The 16,107-nt window shown below is 40.5% G+C and overlaps 1 protein-coding gene across 1 annotated transcript in view; it reads right to left on the bottom strand.

Annotated features, from left to right (window-relative positions):
* ca16b (carbonic anhydrase XVI b) overlaps nucleotides 1–16,107 on the bottom strand; it is an 87,640-nt gene that overhangs the window by 4,311 nt on the left and 67,222 nt on the right. Inside the window, exons 9-24 of the mRNA XM_063911063.1 lie at nucleotides 14,163–14,347; nucleotides 11,586–11,694; nucleotides 11,417–11,466; nucleotides 10,586–11,330; nucleotides 9,700–9,835; nucleotides 7,023–7,114; nucleotides 5,272–5,363; nucleotides 3,848–3,944; nucleotides 3,647–3,729; nucleotides 3,189–3,323; nucleotides 2,957–3,091; nucleotides 2,248–2,420; nucleotides 1,970–2,105; nucleotides 1,146–1,292; nucleotides 611–704; nucleotides 161–237 (exon numbers count right to left, since the gene is read on the bottom strand). Coding sequence (XP_063767133.1) covers nucleotides 161–237; nucleotides 611–704; nucleotides 1,146–1,292; nucleotides 1,970–2,105; nucleotides 2,248–2,420; nucleotides 2,957–3,091; nucleotides 3,189–3,323; nucleotides 3,647–3,729; nucleotides 3,848–3,944; nucleotides 5,272–5,363; nucleotides 7,023–7,114; nucleotides 9,700–9,835; nucleotides 10,586–11,330; nucleotides 11,417–11,466; nucleotides 11,586–11,694; nucleotides 14,163–14,347 — 2,486 coding nt within the window. The remainder of the gene's footprint in view (nucleotides 1–160; nucleotides 238–610; nucleotides 705–1,145; nucleotides 1,293–1,969; nucleotides 2,106–2,247; nucleotides 2,421–2,956; nucleotides 3,092–3,188; nucleotides 3,324–3,646; nucleotides 3,730–3,847; nucleotides 3,945–5,271; nucleotides 5,364–7,022; nucleotides 7,115–9,699; nucleotides 9,836–10,585; nucleotides 11,331–11,416; nucleotides 11,467–11,585; nucleotides 11,695–14,162; nucleotides 14,348–16,107) is intronic.

The following is a 16,107-nucleotide window of genomic DNA, read 5'->3' on the forward strand; positions in this document are numbered from 1 at the left end:
TTTCAGAAGCTCAAAGCACTCATACTGATGGATGTCTGTGAAACCTGACGGACTGCTTATCATTTTCTAAGAAACTGTCATCCAAACTGTCAGACCTGTCAATAAATGTCTACACACACATAGTGAGCAGTGAAAAAGAAGCTGGGCTAACACACTGTACCATCACGTAGGATGCATTAATGTAATCTGTTCCTTTCATTCCAGGCAGAGTGGCGAGTCCGACCCTTGCTCGCTCCGCTGAAGAGAGGAGGAAAAAAACATGTTTTAAATTGCAGATCTCTATGTTACACTGGCTGATAATGCACATTTTCACTGCCAGGGTGCAGAGAAAGAATACAAAGATTAATTTATAGGATTATGGAAATATAATCAAATTGAGGAACAGGAATTATGAGGAAGAATTTCTCTCCCTCACACCCCACATGTAATTTTAAGCTTAAAAATGTACCATGTTGTTGCTACTAGTATGCCTTACTTGTAAACCCACTATAACCAGATCTCTTGACACCCCTAAGTGCAGATTCCAAAAGCTATGTTAAACATGACCTTGGTTCTCCAAAACCTTAGCTCTATCACAAGTGTGCTGTGGTATTACAGATAAGATACTTACAGGGAACCACTGAGGAATTGCGGTTCTTCTCCTTGTTGCACTCTTTGTGGGCACTAAAGCACTCCACAAAGCGCGCGTTGCACTGAGTCAACAGCTGGTGAGACAGAACGCAAAAGAGCAAAAGGTACAAAAAGTAAGCTTTTCAGAGTCACTGTGCCATGGAATCAAACATTAAACAAAAACATGACAATGTTGTTTTGCACCCAAGATTAGGAGCAAGTCTTCCACATGAGTAATGTGCACGTGAAGCCCGGGAGGAAATTACATTACTGGCGAGCAATTACTTTCCCTCTACAGATGTTGACTGAGCGGGAGCTTGATGAAACATTCATCAAGCTTTGCATAAGGCAGCAGTGGTGACAGACATGACTTTATTGCAGCCACATCAGAGACGCCTTCAATCTATTCCTGTCTGGGAGTGGAAAGCCACCGTGCATGTTGCTAACAAGCTTCTGTTCCAAACACAGCCTTGATTTCAGCTGACGGTGACAGCTCGTCTAAACGGACCAGTCAGACTCCGATAAACTTTACTCACCCTGAACTGCTTCTCCAGAAGGGTGCGGCCTGTCGAGTTGGGGGTGAGGATGCTATTGACGTAACTGTGCAGCTGCCAGGCAGGCACCTCTGTTTCTCTGCTCATAATGAGCTCCATCAGAGCGTCGTGAATGAAAACATACTGCTCCTAAAGGGGAGACCAAAAGTGCACAAAACAATGATATAGATAATACTGAATAAATACAAACAACATAAATATTATAACCCTGTGAAAAAAAATGTAATGTACTAAAAGTAACAGCTCATTTCAGAACGCTATATATCATAGTAATGAACAACCCTGGATGCATTAATGTGTATGCACTACTTTCTTGCTGAAGCTGATAAAAGGACAGGGCAATCTTGTATTACTTTATATTCTTATATGTCAATCATTATGTATTAGTCGAATCGGCAAACGTAAGTAAGTCCTCCTTATCTGATTTAAAGGAAAACAAAAATAAACCAACAGTGAATAAGATTAGAAAGCTGGCTTGAACCTTAATAGAGTCACAAAATACAACATCAGGAGGTTGTCTGTAGACAGTGAAAAGTGAAGGTGGGAGGACAGAAAAATAAGACATAGACATATCTGTGGCCTGAGGACAGCCAATGCACAAATTCTTCTTTATAGCGGTGAGTGTATATTAGTTTGTACTGTGTGTACCCATGAAATTGCAGCAGATATGTGACCTTTACCTGAGCCCAGAGTATCAAAATGAAAAGCTTTCATAACTCCCTCTCCATCCTTAATCATAGATGACCTTTTTGATGTAAAAAAAGGATAGAGTTTCACAACATAAGGTAGAATTTCGGACTTCTTACCTCAGTCTGAACTAGGTAGTTGCGTTGTGTGCGGATATGTTTGAGGAAATCCAGGACGCTGACTGTGCTTTTGTCCTTGATCTGTTGTAGCATGCTGTCGATGACAATATACGTTCCTGTGCGCCCAACCCCTGCACTGAGAATCAGAGCAGAGAGCAATATGAGCATAATGACAGGCCCATAGAGGGAGCTGTTACCCAAGTCAGGAACTATGCGACTATAGCATTGACACAGTAATTAACATTCATTTAGCCTGAGTACTACAGTCAGCACCATACCTGCAGTGCACCAGGACTGGGCCCATGTCTGCAGTGCGAGCCGCTGACGAGCGGTTGATGAAGGTGAGGACAGGGAGGGTGTACTCTGGTACTCCCATGTCAGGCCACTGAGTGTAGTGATACTGCACCACGATGCGCTCATTTAGCCTCCCCTTCGGGTTCCCCTTCTGACCCTAAAACATGAGAGCAGACGTGTGACCCCTAGTGAGAATACAATGCAGAATATTTTTCCTTTGTACAGGGAGGACACTATCATGGGCTGGCTGTATCAGCTGTTAGTTGTTTTAACCTTAACTCAGCAAACACAATGTTACAACTAGGCTAAGTTGTAAACAAATGTATAAATAACACAACACTTAATCAAAAGGGTTGCACAATTTAAGCTTTTATAATGATTTTAAAACTGTTATTTTTGGAAGTTATGCTAATGTTAGTGATGGTGACTTCCTGTTTACTCAGTTGTTTGTTTTTGACTGGACAGTATTGTCTAGCAAAAGTTATACAAATGACTAAAATTGTTTGTAGCTTAGAAGTTTCTTGAATTTATAAAACATGCAACCCTAAATACACTAATTGAAAAAAGCTTTAAAATACATTATTTTTTAAAGATTAAAGATTTACAATTAACTGGTGCAACCTGATCCAGGTGTTAAGAAAGGAAAATATTATTGAAACAAAAGAGATTAAAACAAGTTTGATGTTAAATTACCTTTTTAACTTTAGTATTCCTTATAAGGAAACGCCGCTGTGTGTAGCAGGCGTGTACTTTGGTGCTTTTCAGCGTTACCACAATGTTTCCATATTGCTCGCTGTTCTCTGTCGGCCAGTACTGGTCACATTTTCTCTATAGGACACAAAAGACAGAGAAACTTAAATAAAATAATAAAAGCAAGCAAGGGCTTTTCTAAGCATTTTGACTTCTGCAAATAAAGTGAACCTACTCGTCCTTTCTCCACCAAGTTGGTGATCATAATGATGATTCCTGTATTCTGCTCCCACACCATTCTCCAAAAGTCCTCAAATGTAGACTTGAGAGGACCCTGAGCAGCTATATAGGCTCTGGGTCGGTTGTAGCCCTGAAACAAAAGAGTGGTAGAATATAGATGCCATCGATATTTGTATTATACCCACCACTGATATAGCTGATTTGGCTGGATTACTGACAAAGGTAGGTCATGAAATCCACTCCTTCGGCTGACAGAAATTGTGAATATTTATACATCAATCAATATCCTGGAAATAGATTTGTTTGCCCGGTCTGTTGGTGCTATGATTTCAATACTTAAATCTATATTTGATGTCAGCCTTGCAGGTGAATTTCCAAATCTTTCTATCACAAACAGAATGCCACACCATGACCGGCATTAGGAAAACTAGATAAGCGGTTTGTAATACTCACATCCACGTAGTTGGCATTGATGTAATCCGAATGTTTGGCATCTTTCCCCGCCAGAGCTCTTAATTTCACCCTGTTGTGGTCGTCTAGGGAGATCATTGATAGATATTTGTTTGGATTATTAAAAGGATGAAAACACGTTATAAAATCATAACTGGATTGTACAGCAGTAGACGTCATAATCAGATTTCACAGCTGACTCACAGGCCACAATGTTGATGTATCTGTTCTTGTGCTTGTTGTCAGGATGATTGGAGTGTTCTGCAGTTATTTTCAGGTCTGCTGTGGAGCGCTGGACCTCCTGGAGAGAGGAAAATAGAGATGGATATTATTGAATAAGTATAAAACATTTATTGGAATTCACCACTTAACTGTTAACATGATTTTTTTTTTTTAAATGTCATTTTTTCATGCCTTGTTATCAGACCATTTTCCTTCCATGGTCTTTACAAGGAAACTTTTCTTCTTTTTTCCAAACTAGGTCTCATCCGTAAGGAGCTCAGGATAAAAATCTACAGCAGAACCTTTCAGAAGAGATTCGGTGCCTCGGTCAAGGACACTTGAAAAGAGCAGATGCTTACTGCCACAGGGGTTTGAACCCAGGCTTCCAGTAAGACAGCCATCATCTCCTCCTCTTCAATACACCCTGCTGCACCCACCCGCCACTAAAATCCAACTATAGTTTCCAACACGGCTTCATTGTGATGCATTAAAAGAATGACGCACACACACTTCACATCAAATGACCCCAATTAGGCGGAATCCTCTGGGGTCAGAGCTTTTCCTCGTTTCTTAACCTGGTTACACAGAGAATGTGTTCCCGTCCAGTCAACCAGCATACAGACCTTCTCTAATTAACCTCCGTCTCTCCTGATCTTTTACTCCATCTTTCTCTCAACCATCTGCTCAATACCCTGCTCACGGACACATGCATTAAACAATCTCTAACCACTGTTCAGACACAGGCCCAGTTGCAGACAACATCTGCAGAGTAGAGGGGGATAAATCAGTGCTGAATAGCCCATTGGTCTATCTTTCTTAACATTTGTTCAGGCTGGTGTAAAAGTTGTAATTGGAACTTTGTGTGGACCAAAGAACCAGACCAACACCACTTAGGGTTATGGTGGTGGTTTGAATCCAAGTACACTGGTTTGGTATGAAAGCTTAACAGAACCACTCAATTTTAGGATAGCAGGTCATTTTAGGTCATTCAAATTCAAATGACATTTATCTGCTGATAGCGAACTGTCCAGCCAATAAGGATTGAGTGAAATGTATGACATGAACAAACCAAAAACACTATTAATAAAAATGCTAATTATCAGTAAACTTGTATGGGCTTTTCAAACAGCAAACAAATAAGTAAGGTACAATTAAGACAGGACCACACTGCCGCTGAAAACGTCCAATCAACAAGTTACCTTTCGGTCAATATGACCTTATGTTTACTTCTTATTGTTGGGTTATAATACATCAATGTGAACATGAAGCAGAGCAGAACTAAACATGTATTCCCTTCGTTAAGAACAACTAAGCCCAACTACAATTTTAAAACCACAATTAGTTTTATTGTCAAGGTTAAAAAGGCTTTAAAAATAATCATTATTTAGGTGGTGTTGTAAGTGTACCTCAAACTCCTCAGAAAAACCTTGCAGGTTGTTCTTGTAGAGCTCCATGATGTGTTTGATAAACAGCTTAACAGGGATGGCCTCCATATCATCTGCAGGAAAAAGACATAACAGTTAGCAAAGTGCACCTTACTGTGTGTGGGAATGTAGTGCATTATTAGGGTTTGTTTTAGCCATCATTTATTCTGAGAATATGTTTTGCTGTAAACATGGAAACCAAACATGGAAAATGTGTTTAAAATGATTTTTTTCCTGAAAAGTATTATTTATTTATCTTTAAGTAAAAGAAAAGACTAGATCATCAATATTGGGCCATTTTAAGATACTGAACGTTATGGTATCTAGATTTGGTATTTTGAGCATTTACAGGAGGTAGCATCTGTTCATCAATGAGTCAAATCAGCCCCAAATCACACAAGAGGGATCCTGATAAGGGTGGTCACCATCACACTGGAACAATAGGGCAGGGGACCCAGCTGTCATTGCTGATGATAATAGCAAATGTCTTAACTAACACACCCATGCAGCTGGGGCTTTAAGAGCTCTCACTTGCCTCAGTGGTTTCGTCGTTAAGTTGAATTCTGGATTGTTAATCTGTTCATTTATCAAAATGCCATCCCCCGTTTTAATGTCAAGAGACACTTATCAGTCTAATCAGTTCTTGGTGAATTGTGGCTTTAGGAGCTAGAAATTTAAATGCAGTGAGGCTGATTAGGCCCATTTTTTTTTTACTTCACTGGAGATAGAATTGCACAGAGGTATGTTCCCATTTATGTCCCTCAGCGGTATGAGCAATATTATTGCCTAACAGCAATCACATTTTATAATTTCCTCAAGGAAACAGTTAATTATCTTGCACATTTTCAACTGCAGGGCACATGGTAAGTCAGTAAGAATATATGCACTTAAAGAAAATATCCATAGTTTCTAAGAGAGAAAAAGAAAAGAGAAGACAGAGAAAAAGAAAAGAGAAGACAGAAAGAAAGAAAGAAATAAAAGAAGAAGACAGGTATACAGGAGGGGGAAAGCTTAATGAATGTGTAGTCAATACTGGCATCAACTGTGCTCTTTAACTGTGGTATCAAAGCCTTGAAATGTCCCTGAGATTTAAGCCACATATCGACTAGCTGCCATTGCGCTGTTCCCTGGGACATTAGGCAACAAAAAGACAGTCACAACATTCTTACAGAGGTTTTCACATGTAAATGGTCTGAAACTGTGCAGCCATCAAGGAAACAGAGACACACATTGACACCAGTTAATGGTGGCTTGTAGATGAGATCCCTTTGTCATTTTTTGGCCATCAGTTTCAGTCCTAAAAATGTATTTTACTTAAGGGTAAATAACATTTATATTTGTGTTTATATACCCCCCCAAGTCCAGTCAAATGAACTCAAGTGAAACCTACTCAACACCTACATCATTTCAACCACTTCTCCATTAGTTTAAGCTTACCTTTCTACCGGTTCATTCACTGAATAAGCATCACATTAAGCTAGCCAAGATTAATTGCATCAATTCATCATTTTTAAAAATGTGTTTCTATATTTTCCCAACTTATTGAGCTACTCCATAATCTTTACACTTACGCAAAATCAACCAAGTACCATATAAAAGTAACCTTGGTTGAGAATAAATAATCTACAAAACTTGGAACAAAAAGTTTCTCTTATAATACTTTTACAACAACTATGGACAAGTGAACATCACATATAGGAATATTCTTATAAAATGAAGGGATTACGGCTTACCTGGTATAGGGATAATTGGTATATTCTCATTTGCCACCACCCGTGGAGAGCTGCTTTCCTCCACATAGAAGTGAGCTGTCTGGAAAAATCTCCTACAGGGACACAGAGAGAGAAGAACAGTGAGATGCCACAGCAAAGTCTATTAGGGAGTCATTATCCTATTGTTCTCAGATCCAGTCTGTCAACATCAGCAGCTAAAAGTTGAATAAAGTGACACGGGAACAGCAGAAAACTGCTAATGAAAACCCCAGAGTGAGCGGGACACAGCTGATCGCACACAGAGTAGTTGACGCTGAGTTGCTCCTGGAAACATATTCTGAGCCGACTACAGGGAACAGGTAAACAACTCGCAGCTTCACACAGTGCAGCACCAAATTTAGCTCTCTACTCAAACTCAAGACAACTAATCCAAACACAGATTCTCTCTTCCGGGCACAACACACATCACTTTCAAGAGATCCCACTCCACTTTGAGGACAACAAAACCACCTTAAGTCACTTCTAATGCAGAAAATGTGTGATATTGCTGCCAGCAGCTGCTACTCAATGCACAGATGATCATATAAAAATGACAGGACGAGGACAATTTTGACCAAACAACACTTTTCGCTGTGCAAATAAAAGCTAATATTTTTGTGCCCCCAAATGGAAAAATCCTCCCTAATTCTACACAGCTCAAGGTCCAAACGTTACAGACTGAAAAAAACAAACAAAATCAACATTCTTATAATAGTGAGATGTTTCTCCATATAAAACATCCACAAATATTGCTCTTTTGAGAAAGCTCCTTAAAAACAGACACTGTCTGCAGCTGGACAACATTTCACATCCTTTCCATGCTCCTCCTCTTACACACACAATGCAAACTAATTTATTCATTACAGAAAATGTTTTATCTCAGTGCTAGCATTTCAAAGGTTTAATCCTACCTGTACTTGATGCAGAGGAGGGAGCAGATGCTTGTCATTCTTTAAGATAAATAAAGCAAAGCATAAAGAAAAAAAAGTTTAACTGTAAAAAATAAAAATATAGAAAGAGAGAGAAGAGAGAGAGAAAGACTGAGAGGGGAGGGTGAAAAACAAAACGAAGGAGGGATCTCTCCTGGCTTACGTCACAGCCTCGCAATCCAATTACTCCCTGTGGGTGCAGATGTGGCGCCGCTAACTAACCAGCATAGTCGACACCTCCTCCCTGAATCACTCCCATGATCTCAGAAGAATAGTTTGCTTTGGGGGAAAATAATCTGGGATGAAACAGGCTTTCAGAATGGATGTCAGGGGAGAGAGGCATCCCATTCAACACAGGCATCAGCAGCACTGAAAGGCTAAAGTTTTTTTTCCCTCAGTTGAACATCTGTGAGTGTCTAACACACATCTCATGCCTCAGAGGCTTCCAGATGTGTTCTGTATAACCAGCAATTAGTTCCATTGTAGACATAATCTAAGATATACTTTCAAAATGAACAAGCTAAAACTAAGACAACGGTATTAAACTTAAAAACATGGTCCATTAATTACATATTTCTTAAGTAAACATTATATATTAAATACATTAAACAGATAGCGACCATTACCAGAGAGACTATGCAGAGCATAAAGAGTGAAGAGACGGCTGAGGGGCTGGTTTCATCTCATTATTGTCTTTTCTCCAGGGGAAGCAGGCATTGTCTGTGAACCGTCAGCGTTGTCGCAACAGAACCTGTGTTGTCCATGTCTAACCTTAAAACTGCCCCTTCTCTACTATTCAAATAGGACAACTTTCAGTAATGCACCAACTGAATCCGCTACAGTCGTCTTGCTCTCAACGGTCTGTTCTTGGAACACCTCTATGGAGCTCATAACCACGCTGTTATTTATACCACACTCTTATATTATATGATACCACAAAAAGGCACATTAAGGTGTTGTTGGCCCATAAAAATTGCTGCAGCGATCTCACACCTCGAAACATGTCCTCGTGAAACAAATTTATAAATGCATTTAACACATTTCATGTATTTACACAAATTAATCTCAGGCAGTAAATAAACAAAATGCTACCAAACTAAAAGCAGACCTTTTTCAGACGGTGAATATTCATGGTACCAGCTGAGGAAATGGTCCACAGTGCTATTTGTAACTCATTAACCATCCCACATGTGCCAGTGGCCTGGCCTGTGTAATTACTTGGGCTCCAATAGAGTGGCTGGAAATGAGCCCAGCAGATGAAGACACAGCTGGGACCCCTGCTGGCTGTGCAGGGCCTTCAGCTCTCCTGACCCTCACCGAGGTGGGTGATGGGCCTGATGTACGACATGCATACATGGAAGCAGCCTTGGTACTGGACTGTTTGAGATTGATGTATACACATATATATATACATATACAAAGAAGTGCAAAATACAGACGCTACCAAGCCAGACAGGTCTGGATGTGGAGCACACTGACTGGGAAATCCAGACAAGCATGCAGTCGTGTCACTTAACCTGAAATGTGAGATTTATGGGAGGGGGTCACTGTGGGTGAGGAGCAGCTAGTTTTTAATACCCCCGAGGGAGGTTTCAGTGATACCCTTAAATCAAGCAGAGGATTTCTGTATACATTGCCAGTTCATGCAAAGCTGTTTATTGTTCCAGCTAACTTTTTTTTTAGATGTATAAATGATCCATCTGGATGGGGGTAAGGTATAGTGAACTCACCTCCAGTAGATCATCACAATCAGCAGCATTATTAGGCAGAGCAGAGTGAGAGCGGACACAACCACCAAGGGGACAATCCACACCATCCTGCCCATCCCCGGGTGAGGGATCGGGGTCACATTGGACAAGATGGTTACTGAAAGATAACATATGCATGTAAATACATGCACCAATCATACTAAATTACATGTATTTAAGTGCCTATGTGTAGGGTTGTATATATTTACAGCAGTTAAAGGTGATGGTAAAGGAGAAGAGGGGTGTATTAGTATGCAGATGTGTCTGCTAAAGTGTCTTTTTTGATGCCACCACTGAGCGTCGCCAAACATACATGCTTAAATCTGAACTACTTTGCTAAATATTTAGCTTAATTAAAATACACCAATATAAAATAATAAACCATATTGCTGTTAAAACATACATAACCTTACAATGAGACACCTTTAACAGCCGGGGGAAAAAAAAAACACTTGAGACTGTTCACAATAAAACCTAATGTAAGGGTGAAAGATCTGGCAAAAAATCTTCAGAAAAACCTCAAACTCTTTTAAAATATGCTTCAAGGGATTCCTGAAGGCAGAACCCTGTGGCAGATGACTTATTTCTGCCTTCAGGCCTCTGCGTTGTAGTGACAGAAAAGCCTGGAGCTTTAGCTTTGACTGAAATTGTAACCAGTGTAGTCCCTGTCTTAAATCAATGTGTTTATTATTCTACAATGGGCTCCGTAACTGTTGGTAGTTATTTTAAAATTCTGCTTTGGAGAAAAGCCCTGCCTTGTATGATAGCTAACAACGGGAGACAAAGCACTGCAGTGAATTCAAAAGGGCTGAGCCAGTTTGGGAAGGGACATCAAACAATACAGAGTGGGAGAGAGAGGTTTGCTCACCAGTGTGTACGGAGAAAGGCCAGATGCTCTTGCCATCACCACTGATTTTTGGAGATAGTGTGGAGCTCTTTGGAATCTGCATTTCTGCAGTGTCATTACGGGGCTCCTGAGTGGAGACTGCATTTACATCAGTGAGATTTTTCTCTACGTGGACCAGGTCATCGTCAGCGGGGCTGGCAGGTACTGGGGTGCCTTTTACTGTAGGCTTCCCTTCTCCTTTCTCTTTGGCTGTGGATGCGGGGGTGGGGATTAAAGGCTCTTTGGCCACAGTGCTGTTCGCCTGCTTCTCGTCATTATCAGGTGCAGGATTGTTCTTTCTCTTCTTCTCATCCTCTTCTTCCTCTTCCTCTCCTTCTCTCTCCCCTTCCTTCTCCTCCTCCTCACCCTCACCTGCAGCCTGCTTATCCTCAGACTGGGTGTCTGTATCAGAGCCCGGGGGCGCCGCCTGCTCGGTGCTGGACTTTGCAGGCGGGGCGGACGGACGAGTGGGATTCTGAGTTGCTGGGGGCGCCTGTGTGGGCCAAACAGAGCTGGGCAAAGAAGAGATGACCCCTCCGCCTACGCCCAAGCCTGCCAGCAAGGTGCTTGTCACCACCGATGCCACCGTGGCCTGGCTGCCACTAGAGGAGGGGCCCATCCCCGTTGCCATGGAGACAATAGAGAAGTGGATGCCAGAGGACGTCCAAGTGGACGAACCAGAGCTGATTGGAGCCATGTCGGCTGAGGACGCTGGAGAAATAGTGGGCTGATGGAGACAGGCAGAGGGAAAGTGAGCAACAGAACAAAACGACTCCTACTAAAATGTGCACTGCCATCTTCTGGTCAACTCACCATGCCAGTCTTCACAATACGAGACCCTTCAAATATTCTTGTTGTATTGGCTGAGAAACAAAAAAGTAAGCAAGCATTTTAAAAACCATTTCATGCGTCTGACACGGGAAATTAGTTTTTCTTTAAGAATACATTTAGACTTGATGGCTGCAGGGTTTTGGTCAGGTACCTCTGAACAGCAGTGTTTGACTGAAATCACTGCGCAGGTCATGCTGACACACTGCCTGCACTCTGAACAGGTACAGCAATTCAGGGGACACATTAGTGATGATGGCTTTCTGCAAGAGAAAAGACACACAAAAAAATACTTAAAACCAATTGCAAACATGTTGAAATAACGTGTGGATAAAAATACATTGCAGACCCACAACTTTGATTCGGTTCAAACCTAATTTCCTGTATCATTTAATTGTGTGCACTTTGCAGATGGCTTTACTTATATTTAAATGGCCCTCAGAGCACGGATGATTGCGCCTGGTGTTGAAAAAACAATTCAGAAAAGATTTAGAGAGAAAAGGTGTCCAGAGATAGAAAGAGAAAAAAACAAATGGGAATGAAGCGGGCAAAATAAGACAGAGTGATAGCAGACAGAGATGTGGAAAGAATACAGTCTGTAAAGAATCTGATACAGCACTTGTATTAATGGAGTGTAGCCACATATACTGTAGCACTTCATGGACACATCAATCATTCCTTCAGTCAGCCATCTGCCATCAATGTAGAAAAACAACATCACTTACAAATCTCTCATGAGAAGAAACATCTTTTTAACGACCAACAACAAAGAAATTGTTGCTAATAAACTGAATCTGATAAATGTTAAAGACGGCAAGTAACCAAATAAGTATAATTACCGGTCAGCGCATGGGTTGAAGTATATAGGTTTAACAAACACGCTCTGAAGCCTCAAGTAAGTTAAAAGCCAGTATCGAGAATGTCATGTCAAACTCGCAGAATATAGAAAACTGAAAGCTTTGGCTGCATTGAGATGACGGCTCTGCTAGAGGACCTTGACGAGCAGTAAGGCTGATGTGGGGTTAAAGGTGTAGCTGAAGGATGCTGAGAGTAGCATGTAACCAGTACACGGAGGAATAGCAAATGCCCACTTCTAAGGGATGTTAAGTTAAATAAATAGATGTTAATTGACCTCTAGCTGAGGATAGCGTTAGTTCATTTTACTGAGGGAGTTTAAGACAGCAGGAAGCCTGATTGCATACTCATTTCAACCTGAATGACCATTGCTCATCCAAAGTTTAGGTAATTGCATGGAAAGCTATGAGATACTCTTTAGGCAGGTTTAAGAGGTAAAGATAAACAAATCATTATTTGTTTCTGAGATAAAAAAATAAAAAAAGGTTTCACCTTAAAATAAAATAAAGTCCTCCCCTCAGTCAGTATCTACGTCATGAATATGTAATAATGTTTATTTCAAATATTAAACTGCTTAAAACAAGGTGTTGAATGAATGGGCCCATCCTCAGTGTGGTGCAAGTTGCATTTTGGAGAATCAACATGAATACACCTCACTACCAAAGTCATGTTGGTTGTTGGTTAATCAGTTGTGAGTTAAACTGTTTGATTAAATGCTATTTGATTAATTTCTGTGGTTCAATGTCACAAGAGTGGGCAGGATATTGTACTGTCTCCTTTTAGACAGTGATATTTCAGAACTAAAAAACAAACACTAATTAATGAACGTAGCTATTTACCAGGCAAAATCATTTGAATTCAATTTTAGTTTTACTAAGCGAAATCCTTTTTTATTTTGTTTCAGTTTATAAAAAATGTGTATCACTGCTTATTTTACTTAAAATATGAATACACCCTGCTCCAAACAACCAGTCTAAGTCAATAGTGTAGCAACATTGCATAAATCCCTCACCAGCTTACCACCCATGATGATGAGAACTGTGTTTACTGGAACGCCTGCTGGAAGTTCAGGAGTACTGCCACAAGGGAACTGATCCCAAGTCTCTGAACCAGTGGGTGAGAGCACTGCACAGTTTATATCTAAAGAGGCAGTCATGCAGTTGAGGGTCAGTGGGCTTTCAAGGAGATGCACAGCTGGGTGTTGGATTTTCCTCAAATAGAAGAATATGTGACCAGGGTGAAGAATGCGCGTGGAAAAAGAACAGCCCTGTAGGTGTGACCTCCTGCAGGGAGAGGATATATTTCTGCAAGGCAGTGAATGTGCTATATTATAGATACAGAAAGAGATGAAGTGGTAACTCAAAGCTCACAAACCGAAGTGTGAGTGGTGTCAAAATCTTGACAAACACAGAGATCTAAAGAATTACACGATCACAGTTGCCTGCGTAGGTTGCTAAAAGACGACAGTTGGTGTTCAAAGAGCAGCCTTTCAATGCCTGAAACAGATCGTATTTTTTTCAAATGATAAGAAGTTTTAAAGATGTTGAAATAAAAAAAAAAAATATTTGATTTATATTGTTCTTGTCTGATTCACTTTTTGCTGTGAGTTCTGTTTGAGCCATAATGTACTGACCTGAATCACAGAGTAAAATATAAATAGATAGAATAAGATTTAACTGAGACAAGGACACTGGCACATTTGTCACCACATTACATATATATCAGTTAGACTTGTCATGCGACAGTCCTATGTGTCTATTCTTAAGACAGGTAAGTGACAGAGCATCAGAACCTGTCATCTCCTATATACACTGTCACTGATCCAGCCACATACATCGGATACTCTGTAAACCAATCAGCTGTTAATAATACACACCATACTCTGGTCCCCAGTGTTGGTGAAGGTCATTTCATTAGCAACGTCACGTTTCACCCAGCTGTAGGAGACCATGTAACTGGTGATAGGTGGATGGTAGTCGGTCAGAGGGCGCTCCCAGGTCACCATCAATGCCGTCTGGTTGAGCGGCTGGATCTTCATGTTCACCGGGGCACTGCTGCACGCTGTAAGACCAGAAATTCATCATTTTTTTTCAAAATCTTCTGAAAGGTTGTTTCAGGAGTACTACTTGACCACATATATTTGTGCCTATGTGGGGGCAGAATGCAGGTTGCCTTTTTAAACGCCTATTATTACTGTCTGCTGCTGACTTGACTCAAAGCCATCACATGAAGAACCTCTACAAATGCACGATAATACAGTAACTTAACATAAAACAAGTCTCCTGGAGGTTTAACTTGGGTCATGTACAAAACAAGTGTCGGTGCAGATTGTCATTCTGGATATTTCTGACCTTTTCCTGCCACAGCAAAGCAAGATATTCCAGTTAGAATACCAACCAGCTGGGTGTAGTGCTAAACATGTGGTACAGATAATAGTCCAACTTCCTGTCCATTCCTAATTTGCAATTGCCTGTCTGTGCAACATTAAACAGGATGCACGAAGGGATGAAAAAAAGTTAAGTAAGTCAGCCTCAAGGTGGCAGTGTAGACTGCAGATTGGATGTTTACACATGGATCAGTCAGTATGAGTAAGGGACAATCTGGACATGCTTTTCAGCACATCAGGGCAACAGCAATCAGGAACCGGTGTCAGCTGATTATATGCACACAGGGTTTATGTCAAATTGAAATTGTCACCACAGTTTTATCCATTTACAAAGTGAAGCTATGGTGCAAATTATGCACCATGACATGTGAAAGGGAGACAGTGTGGGAGGAAATCAGTCAGAGGTACACAGGGGGAAACGCACACACATACAAAAGCAAGAATATCTTGGGGTGTTGATGAGGTGTGACAGGTGTGAAATGCATTATAACCCGTCGGATGTTCGTTGTCAACTTCAGTAGCTCAAAAACAGATATTTTAATGACAGCTGAAGACATCATCATGGTTCTACTGCCTGCATCATTACCGTCATGTCAGCTACCATCCTTTTCACAATCAACACTAGAGCACCAGCAACGACAATATCGACAGTAGGCGTAGATCTCCAGTACAAGATACATATCTTATCAACACCTATGCGGCAGCTTGAAATAGAGCACTGCTGTGATTCTTGTTTGTATTTGTATGTTGATAAATATCTTTTGTTTGCAATGATTTGGGCAACTTTTGTACATGTGGTTTACTGGTGAGAAAACACCAAATGCTGTATTAATGAAAAAAATCATTGATCTAAGCCAAGGTAAGTAGTCATTTTACGAAAACCTTTTATTAAAATGGCAGATTGGCTGTGAAATGAATAGGTGCTCCTCTAAATCTGCTTTAAAAAATGTGTATGCAAATGGGGTTGTCATTTTATCTCAGATTCAACTGAAAAGAAAAACTTCAACTGAGACAGTGTGATTTGAATGAATAGTTTCTAATGTTTCATCACTGGCACAATTACTTAACATGGCAGTGACTCTAAAAATCCTATTAATTTTTGGTGAATAGACTCACTGTAACATCGAAACACCAGCCTTATAGTGGTTTCCCACTCCGCAGTACCACTCAGGGCAGAACACAAATCATCGAATCCTACGGTAACGTTGTCGACAAATAACAGTACAACTGATATCTCTTAACCAGGCTGCAGAATATATATATTTACACATTTATAAATGTGTACATCCACTGGTATTGGTAAATCAGTTATGGTATTCAATGAATGTATAAGTCATTTAAAAAAAAGAAGCAGGTTCAAGGCTTTTTTCACTCACAGAAATGATTTAGACAACAATTATTCAGCTAATTGATGTTCAAAATAAAAGTCTGTTCC

This window comes from Eleginops maclovinus, chromosome 20 (genome assembly GCF_036324505.1).
Source record: "Eleginops maclovinus isolate JMC-PN-2008 ecotype Puerto Natales chromosome 20, JC_Emac_rtc_rv5, whole genome shotgun sequence".
NCBI lineage: Eukaryota > Metazoa > Chordata > Actinopteri > Perciformes > Eleginopidae > Eleginops > Eleginops maclovinus.